At 49.9% G+C, this 9,410-nt stretch overlaps 1 protein-coding gene and 1 long non-coding RNA gene across 5 annotated transcripts in view; one reads left to right on the top strand and one right to left on the bottom strand.

The window, feature by feature from the left end:
• The window catches only part of LOC147030989 (uncharacterized), a 75,195-nt gene extending 70,564 nt beyond the window's left edge, over positions 1-4,631 (bottom strand). The window contains exons 1-2 of the long non-coding RNA XR_015056614.1: positions 4,542-4,631; positions 4,285-4,422 (exon numbers count right to left, since the gene is read on the bottom strand). This is a non-coding gene — a long non-coding RNA (uncharacterized LOC147030989). The remainder of the gene's footprint in view (positions 1-4,284; positions 4,423-4,541) is intronic.
• Positions 4,533-8,848, top strand: LOC147030990 (SKI/DACH domain-containing protein 1-like). Of its 4 annotated transcripts, none has more exons than XM_085875629.1 (3): positions 4,533-4,748; positions 5,605-5,692; positions 5,766-8,848. In XM_085875629.1, exons 1-3 carry the CDS (start codon positions 4,663-4,665, stop codon positions 8,175-8,177), a joined length of 2,586 nt encoding a protein of 861 aa, XP_085731755.1. In that variant the 5' UTR covers positions 4,533-4,662; the 3' UTR covers positions 8,178-8,848. The 4 variants fall into 4 exon arrangements, with proteins under 4 accessions (XP_085731755.1, XP_085731754.1, XP_085731756.1 ...); XM_085875630.1 differs by lacking the exon at positions 4,533-4,748 and adding an exon at positions 5,084-5,385; XM_085875628.1 differs by having other exon boundaries at positions 5,605-8,848.
• The last annotated feature ends 562 nt before the right edge of the window (positions 8,849-9,410 follow it).

Raw genomic sequence — 9,410 nt, forward strand, 5'->3', positions numbered from 1 at the left:
GCCTGTCTTCTGAGTCCATCTCTGAGTCCAGCTCCGAGTATGTATTAGCTTTCAGTCTGTGCAGTCCATGCTAAACCTTGAGCCGAGGTTCATATCCTGAATGACCTGCAGGTCTATATTCTGTCCTTTTTTCAGTTTGCCTGCTTATTCTGTCTCAATCTGTCTGAGCCAACCTCTTAGTTTGCCTGAGTCCATCTCTGAGTCTTTCTGTTTGAACTCCAAGTCGTCTTTGTAGTCAATATAGTCAGCATGCCTGGGTTCACGCCCCATAGCCTGCAGGTCTATACTCCATCCGTATTTCAACATGCCTGTTTATTCTGTCTCAACCTGTCCGAGCCAATCGTATAGATTGCCTCACTCCTTCTCTGAGTCCGCCTTTGTCTATTTTAACCTTCAGCCTGTGCAGGAGTCCATACTCAACCACATTACTTGGGTTCAGACCCCAGCCTGTAGGTCTATAAGTCGATTCATCTTCCAGTCTATGAATGTGTCCTTACACAACCTATCTGGGTTCATACCCCATGGTTTGGAAGGTCTACAGTCCATCTATCTTTCAGTCTGCCTCATACACTGAATGGAGTCCATCTCTCAGGTTGTTTTCCTGCCCTGGCTCCAACTCTCATCCCGGCCAGTAATTATCGTTCAGGTCATGAACAATCCCTGGTTGTTTTCCCGCACGCTTCGGAATCTTTGTGAGCAGTTGGTGCACAATCAAGATCCAGCGAGCAAATGGACAACTATTCCATGTGGGAGTGTAAAACATACGATTCATCGTGCACAATGACATTAAAAACGTCTCGTAAATGTCCAAAAGCACGGCTTTTTCAAAAAAACAACCAAGTCTTCTCGCCTTGCCGTTTTCTTTTCCAATGGTTCCCACTAATGAAACAAGATAGGGATTTCCAAGACTATAATCACGTTTCTTAGCCCGAGGGTCAAAGGACAGTGCCATTGAGTAAGACCGCGGGGGATATGGGAAGGGCACGCGGGGTCAGCGGATTTTTCTCCAGGGTCAGCGCGATGATGCCACCCCAAATATCATGCACAAAATGGCCTCCAGATGAGCGCCAAGCGGTGAGGAATAAATTCGCTCAAAGGAGGGCATGGATTGGTAATTATTCGAGACGGCGCGTTCGCGGGGCGTGCCGCGTCTCGTTGGAAATGCACGGAGCGCGTTTGAAACGGGCGTCGCAGGAGAATTCTATCATCGTGGGGTTTGGAGGGTTAGACAATGCTCCTGCTCTGCACCCCTGAGGCAACAGCTGAAGGTCGGATTGCGTTTCACTCGCCCTCAAAAACGCACCACCGGGATGCTACTTGGGAAGCGGCTTCGCCACGGCGTTTGGCGATCGTTGTGTGGCACGAAGTTTGAATTCAGCCACGTCGCTTCACCGTCTTTAATTTTGTAAAATGAAGGACCTTGCAAAGTTACCATTTTATTTCCCCCCCACCAATCCAACATCTCCTCTCCTGGGTTCAGAGTCTACGCCGCCAAACCCCGCCTCTGCGGCTATATACTGTGCCGTGTTTCGGAGCGACGAGATGCGAGGCACCCTTTTGTTACGCATTCCCCGCTTGCTCGCAGTTTCCACCCGCGAGCCGAGCTTGAGGATGCGTGTGTGTACCGCTCTGTTAGTGGAGTTGTGCGTCCAACACGGGTGACATCACGAGGGGATCATGATGTGCTTTGCATTCTGTGGCCTACTTTCATTGTGCATGATGTTTCGCCTGCAAGTTTGGTCTCCAAGTGAGTTTCCCCCTCTGTTCGAACGTATCGCAAGACACATGGCTAATGAATAAGCAGGCTCGCCATAATGCCCTTTTAATTTGGCACACAGCCACAGGCAAACCCACACGGGTCTGCCTTAGCGGGAAGAGTCCCGCGCAACCACCGGAGCACGCCACTCCCGACAGGGGTCACGCACAAAGCATTCATAACGATAGGCAGCATTATATATTACATGAAGCATCGCAAGGCTCTACGGTTCATGTCTGACGACGCTTGATGGTGCACGCAACAAACCTCCTTCCAGGCAATCACACACACGCCACTTCTCTGGATATATATATATATATATATATATATATATATATATATACATATATATATATATATATATATATATATATATATATATATATATATATATATATATATATCCAGAGAAGTACGTACACTCGCCTCTGAGTTGTCGAGCCTGGATTTGAATCCCAACCCAGCTATGCACTGTCATCCGGGTGTTTCGTTTCACTGGCATGGTGATTCATCAATGTATGTACCCTCGGATGGCCGTTAAACTGGACTGGGCATCCCCTGTCCGCCTGCATTGGTTGGTGGGTATTAAGGATCCCATGGTGTTCTTCGCAAACAGGAGGCGAGCTATCGCCGACACCATGAACCAATGACAAAACTACTGCTGGGATGGCAAACAGCCTAGTTTGACCCCAGCACAAGAAACTGCTTCATCACAGAGTATGGTACATCAGATCATATGTATGTGCACGTACATGAATCAGCCCGAAGATGTCATTATATATATATATATATATATATATATATATATATATATATATATATATATATATATATATATATATATATATATATATATATATATATATATATATATATCAATGTTGAAAACACACAAGTCGCTCAGCTCCCTTGACAAAGGTGAACACGAGCAGGTATAATAAATACGCGTCACATACCTTGTAAAGCTTGAACACGATTATGTTGCGTCGATGCACCCAACACACACAACGAACAATGGGAGTTAGTACAAGTCGAGCTCTACCTTAAATGAGAAACAAACTGCCTGCCTCGTGTACTTTATGCAATATATAGTATACACTACTGTAGCTCTTAAATCCAAGAACAACGACTGACATACAGTATACTGCACGTGAATTGAGAACAAACCACGACACTCTACTAAATCAGGATCGTGAACAGCAAAATTCATTGGGAAGTGAAGTTCATTCATTCCAACTTTTATCGGGTTTTTTTTTTAATGTCTGTACGTACCACCTTTCGTGTGGCAATCCAGACCGGTCATTGGTGTGAGCTTTCACAATCATTTGCCAACAGGATATTTGCAGACGCTTCCCTCTTGGGCAGATGGACGATTGGAGCACACAAGGTGTGTGTGTGTGTGTGTGTGTGTGTGTGTGTGTGTGTGTGTGTGTGTGTGTGTGTGTGTGTGTGTGTGTGTGTGTGTGTGTGTGTTTTTTAAATCCACAACTGCTCGAATTCCAACCTGCCTTCGATGACAGTCCGCTGAACGCATCCGAATGTTCTTTTTTCAAATCCCCTGGCATTGCAAGTGTCCCAGCTATGTGTCGCCGTCGCAAGGAGTATTTGTAAGAGCGAAGACGATCCGTGGAAACCACGAAGCGGCGGATGGTCACGTCGATAAGGAAGGAGTCCGAGACCGCGTGTCGTGGCGGTTTTCTCAGCACGGTTAAGTCCGGCCGAACGTGCAGCAGAGCCGCCTGTTCACGCCGTGGGACCTTCACGCGTTTCCGCGCGGGATTGCCAAACCATTCGCTTGTTAACCCGAGCACGGAGGCCGCAAGCTCGACGCCGGGACACACCTAATGGAGCAGACTTTGAACACCGCCCACCGAACATGCTCCTACCATAAGGAAATCCTAATTGTATGGTTTATCATGAAAAAGAACAATCTTGTTGGTGACGGTGGTGGACGTGAGAGGGACGTGTGTTTGTTCCTTTACATCACTCGTCCGTGTGCTCTGAAGTTGCACGAGTGTGCACAGCACGTCGAGGCCGATACTTTTTCGTCTTATTTGGGGGTGCGAGGGAGGGGGAGAGGGTGTTGAATCTAGTGCGAGGGTTTCTTCCGATGATATATATATATATATATATATATATATATATATATATATATATATATATATATATATATATATATATGTACATCGTAATACATGTATTAATGCCTTTCATATGGTAAACATGGTCGCGTTACGTACAACACGGCATTTGTATACAAGCTATCGCGTGCTTCCGCAATTCCACAAGCTATTAATGGAAGACAGGACGAATGGGGAACGTGTGACCGATCGGAGGCCGAGCACGGCCGAAGGGGTCGGTCGCTCCGGCACGACAGCGGAACGCGACACACAAGTATATCGCGAAGATGACGCTTCCGTCTGCTTCCTTAATGTCAGCAATCCACAAAGCCGCCACGATCCGCGATCGTTAATACGGAACATCAACAACATGCGGACTCGGACTCTCACACGGCCCAAGACACTTACGAGGAGCGCGCGCAGACTTCGAGGAGCACGTCGTGCTCGAGGCCGCCACGCGGTCGGGCCCGCCGTTGGTCACGAACACAGACAGCCGCGCCCAGCGCCGCCCACACTGAGTCCAGGGCGTCCATAAACCGGGCTCCACTAACCAGGGGGGGGGGTGGTAGTGCTTGTTGTGTATGTATGTGTGTGTGTGTGGGGGGGGGGTGCGCTGAACGCAGGCGATGTGAAGGAAGAGTGTAGGCGCAGGAGCGCCGGGGTACCTGGTTCGGAGCGGCCGCGCAGCGAGGCGCCATGTTGTAGAACTCCCAGCCGCCTGGCCGAGCCCCCGCCGGGTTTACGGGTTAATGGGACACGTACGAAGCCCTGTTGAGCTAATCACGGATGCATCGACAACTACATTTGCGGGAGTTCAGTGAGAGCGTGCGAGAGGATGAAAAACGCCGCTCAGCACAACCGTCTGCATGCACGTGAGTGGACGAAGCTCCAAAACGATTGTCCGCTTTTTATTGTTTATCTTTCGGCTCCACATACACCGCGAATGCGCCGACGCAGCTTCGGCGAACTCGTCCGAAGGGCACGCTCTGGAAATATCGATTTTGAGTTTGGAAGCCCAAATGGGCAGAGAGCAACGTGTAGTTTGAGCGTTGAAGGCGCCGCGCACAGCGCCGTGTCGGCACGACGCGCGCGCGCGCTCTCCGTGGCTGTGCGCGCGCGCGCGCTCCGGGAAAACCAAGCACGAGCGCGTCCTTCGCTCCCCGGCAACACGGGCTCGAGCTGAGGCCTCGACGTGCGAGCGCCTTCCGTATTGACCGACTTTGCATGCGGCGGTATGCTAATGGCTTCCAGGGGCTCCGTCTTTTTTCCATTTCATGACCTGTCGGCGGCGGCCAATCAGAGCGCAGCTCGACGAAATTAATTGACGGCGGTGCGGGCTCCGGGCCGGACTTCACTCGCGCGCTTATTTGCTGCTCGCGCGCTGCTCCGGAGCAGCTGCACAGCCGTCTCGGCTCGCGCGGTCTCCCTGGGGTTCAGGGACGCCGCGCCACCAATGCCCTCCCATGTCTTCGACCGCTCAGTCTTCGCGACCTGAGCGAATTTGCGAAGGTACGAGGGCGTAACGCGGCGTCGGCTTTCGTTATATATATATATATGGCTCCACATCTATATACGCCTTTGCACGAACCTCGATATGTTATTATTGATCATTATCATCATTATCATTACTATTATGAGAAAAATCATTGGCGACATCGGCGTTGCGAGTACATCATCGCACGGTGTGACGAGGCCGTGATTTTAAGGACCATTTTGCTTGTGTTTCAGGCGATATGCAGACTCGCTTCGCCACGAGCAACGGAATCGGCTCCGGCAGAAAGGCCGCAGGTGGCCGATTTCCGGCCTTACAATGCGGGTACGAGGTGGTCGACGGTGTTAAACTGGGTTACATTGTCACAAATGGACGACAGATGTTTGCACTTTCTCAGGTTTTCACCGATTTGCTGAAAAACATCCCCAGAACCACCGTTCACAAACGAATGGACCATCTGAACGTGAAGAAGCATTACTGTGGGTTGCAGGAGCTGAGGAAGCTGAAGGCCATCAACTCGATCGCCTTTCATGCTGCCAAATGCACTCTCATTTCACGGGAGGACGTTGAGGTGCTTTACAACTCGTGCCGCACAGAACGCGTACTCAAGACCAAGCAGCGCAGACCGCGAAGGAACAAGAGTCAGAGGCACGACCGTGGCGCCTTTGACAGCCCACGTCCCAGCTCGTCCGTGCGAGAGGACAAAGCTGAGGGCGGAGCGGCCGGAGACATGATGTGCAGAGCGCATGAGGGGGAGTCGGTGCCCTGTGCGCCGCCCCGACGTACTAGTCCCACTCGTGGAGCCACCGTGAAACCTTCTCGAAAGGACGCGAGATCAGTCCGGCGAAAAGGCCCAGGAACTCCCACAGGAAGAGCGTGGGATGTCCGAAACTATGAAAATGCTCCCGCACTGCCGCTACCGGCCTTGTTCGTGGGCTCGTCTGCATTTTTGTGCAGCTTGCTGCCCGGGTGCGCCGCGCTTTGTGCTTCTTCCGCCATGACTCGGGCGGGCGAGGCGCCCCAGGACGTGTTTTGCGCGCAGAGGGGCCGCCCCCTCTCGAGGTTTGGGGGTTGTCGCGTGCCGCGTACCAACCTCACGCAATTCCCCGGGACTATTAAGGAACGTTCGGGAGTCACCAGAGACCCAGCGCAGGCCGCCCTGGCCCCAGGATTACAGTTATGTTGTCCCATTGAGGCCCGAAGGCCGAACGGATTTATGGGATACGGCTCATGGCCTGGCCTGGATGACGCCTCATCGGACATATCTAGCATATCAGCTGGAGGCAGCTCGTGGTCCGATGAGCACATAGATGATGATGAGGACGGGGAGGATGAGGAGGAAGAGGATTTCGAAGACGAGGATTATTCGACTCTCTACTCGTCTGATTCGTCAAGTGACAGTGACCGGGAAGGTTCGTCCGACTCCGAGTGTAGCTCGGTTTCGAGCAGGGCTTCCTCACAGAGCATCCGCTACAGACGGGCAGGCCTCGTCGGCTGTGGCCACGGAAAGAACTTTGGTGCCTTCCAAGCGGCGATCAAGCCATGTCCTGAATACCAGCCTCCTAATAATAAAGCCGGTTACACGTTTGCCGAGCGCTGTGCCACAGCCGGGCTCACAGAATGCCCTTTCAAGTTATTTTTCCCTGTTGGAAAAGCGGAGCAGGCATACGGCATTGAGCCATTCGTGTCCAAGGGAAACACCGCGACCTTCAGGACTTGCTTGCCATCTGTAGTCCACCCCACGGCACACCGGGAACATTTCTCCGGGTGGGATTTATCAGTGCTACCTCAGACACGCATCGAGGACAACAAGCAGGCCTTGTTTCGAAGGCCGCCTCATGGCTTCGGCAGTGGCCCGGGACCACAGCAGCCTATGGAATGTGACGACATTGCGTGCAAGGCCGAGTTTATCAAGAGAGAGCGAAGCGAGCCGGACAACTCCGCGTTTGCATTGGGTCATGCTGCACCAGACCGGTTCGGCACTGCCGACGATTTGAACAAATGCCAAGATGAGCGGCGTGACCCTTCCGCCCGAGCCATAGCTGTGGATGTAAATAAGGTGAAAATTGAAGTGTGGCCAGAAAGGGTGCCCCCCAAGAGTGAAAATGTGGTCCAGGGTTTGTGGGATTCCAAGATTGACTCAACTGTTAAAAAGGAACGTCTTGACGAGCAGACGTCACCCCGTAAAGGGAAAACAGGAGGTAAAAAGGGCCAAATGGCCGTGGATATGGTTCTGGATGGCGGGGATAGTGCTGGGCATGGATTTGCGGGCTGCACTGCAAACTTTGAGCAATGCACTTTGAAAACTTGCAAAAAAGCTACCTCCTCGAACGTGGGGTGCAAGCAATGGATACAATCGCAGCCTTGCACTTTAACCAAAATTACCTCATGCGACACGCTGTCGCAACTACCGTCCGTTAAGAGGAAAGCTTCTCCACAGACGCCGCCGAGAAAATGCAAAAGCGCCACGGGCGGTCAGGCCGACTCGGCGAACCGCAGCTCACGGGACGAGGGACACGCACAGGGACAGCGATCCCCGGGGGCGTCAAGAGTGCCCGGAGCCTCGTTGGGAAAGCGACGTGCAGCGCCCTCAGGGAAAAGGCCCTTCCATTTGATGGCAAATTTTCCGTCTCCGGCCTCACTCACGCTGGGGGAGGATGGTGACTTGAGGCCCGCCTACCCTTCCAGCTGTGGAAGCCTGGCCCCGAAGCCGCCGCCGCACAAAAGCCATCCGGTGTGGAAATGGCAGATGGGGGGTGCAGTAACCCCGTTGCCTCCCAGCTACAAATTCAGGAGATACGATGTATAGTCCCCGGCACGTGCATGCCATTCCTAGCGAGCACAGTCCAGTTTACAACACATAAATAGTTCCGGATTTTTGGTCCATTTTTATTGGTGCCTCCAATTTTGTATTCTTATTCTCACCCTCTCCCCAAACCACGACCCAACCCATCCCACTCCACCCCCTCAAAAATGCAAGCTATTTGCTATTCAGAAGTGTTTCTTGAGACCTGTGATTACATTGTATCGTATTTCCCCCCTTTGCTCGTAGGATCTCTTAAATCGTACGTATAAAGTGGACTTGTTTTATATGAGTATTTTTTTAATTTATTTTCTAGCTGATGTTACAGTTTTTAATAGTATTTGGAATCTGACCAGAGACCCCGTTTGTGCTTTGGTGATGGAATATTTATTGATTTTTTTATATTGTTGTTTGTATTGTTGTTTTTTTTATGTTTTGTTTTAAATACTTGTACAATGATTTGCAATAATGGTGCTGATGACTCCTCATATACAAGCATTATTTTATTGTTTTATATAGCCTTATCATAATAGCTCAACAGTTTTGTTTCTTCGTAGGTGTAGACGTTACGAGGGCCCATTCCGAATATGGAAACCTTTAGCCCGATTTCAAAAGCCGTATTCCCACAAAATGGCGCCGATTGTTTACATTGTAATAAAACAGCAGATTGTTCCAAACACTGGTGCTGTTATTTCCTCATGCACACGTTACGTTCATTGTAAGAGCACATTGCTTGTTTTCTTGTTTACCATTGTATTACACATAAATTTTTTGATTGATATATATATATATATATTTTATATATCATGTATATAGATAGATATATATATATATATATATATATATATATATATATATATGTATATAATGTATGTTTGTCTGTCGTTTGCAATGGAGTATTAGCATTGTGTGTGGATGATCACAACACCTTTGTGATATGTCTTGCTCGAGCTACAAGTGCTTCATGGATATCATGATTATATTCAGACTCTTTGTATATTAAGAGCCAAATGAGTCATGTGCTGAGTGGATTGGTCTGAAATGTATATGTCGCAATGGTGCGATGATGTTTGGCATGAAAAGGCTCGTTTTCTGTTGGTCTGTGTGACTATAGCTCGGCACGCCTTTTCTCGTGTTGACGATACCGAGTGGTCAACACTGCAGTATACAATATTGGTTGTCTTTTTAACAGTAAGTGGAGACTCCTTGATGTGTCAACAAGGTGGAACACATGGTGTG

Source organism: Eptatretus burgeri, chromosome 3, assembly GCF_056783735.1.
Source record: "Eptatretus burgeri isolate ZD-2024b chromosome 3, Ebu_testis_v1, whole genome shotgun sequence".
Taxonomy (NCBI): Eukaryota; Metazoa; Chordata; class Myxini; order Myxiniformes; family Myxinidae; genus Eptatretus; species Eptatretus burgeri.

What these genes read in the sequence shown, in the direction of transcription:
- LOC147030990 (XM_085875627.1), top strand. Translation starts at nt 5,340, where the DNA reads ATGTCTTCGACCGCTCAGTCTTCGCGACCTGAGCGAATTTGCGAAG. An exon ending in ACCTGAGCGAATTTGCGAAG is followed by an intron (nt 5,386 to 5,604) that starts GTACGAGGGCGT and finishes CTTGTGTTTCAG; the next exon opens with GCGATATGCAGACTCGCTTC.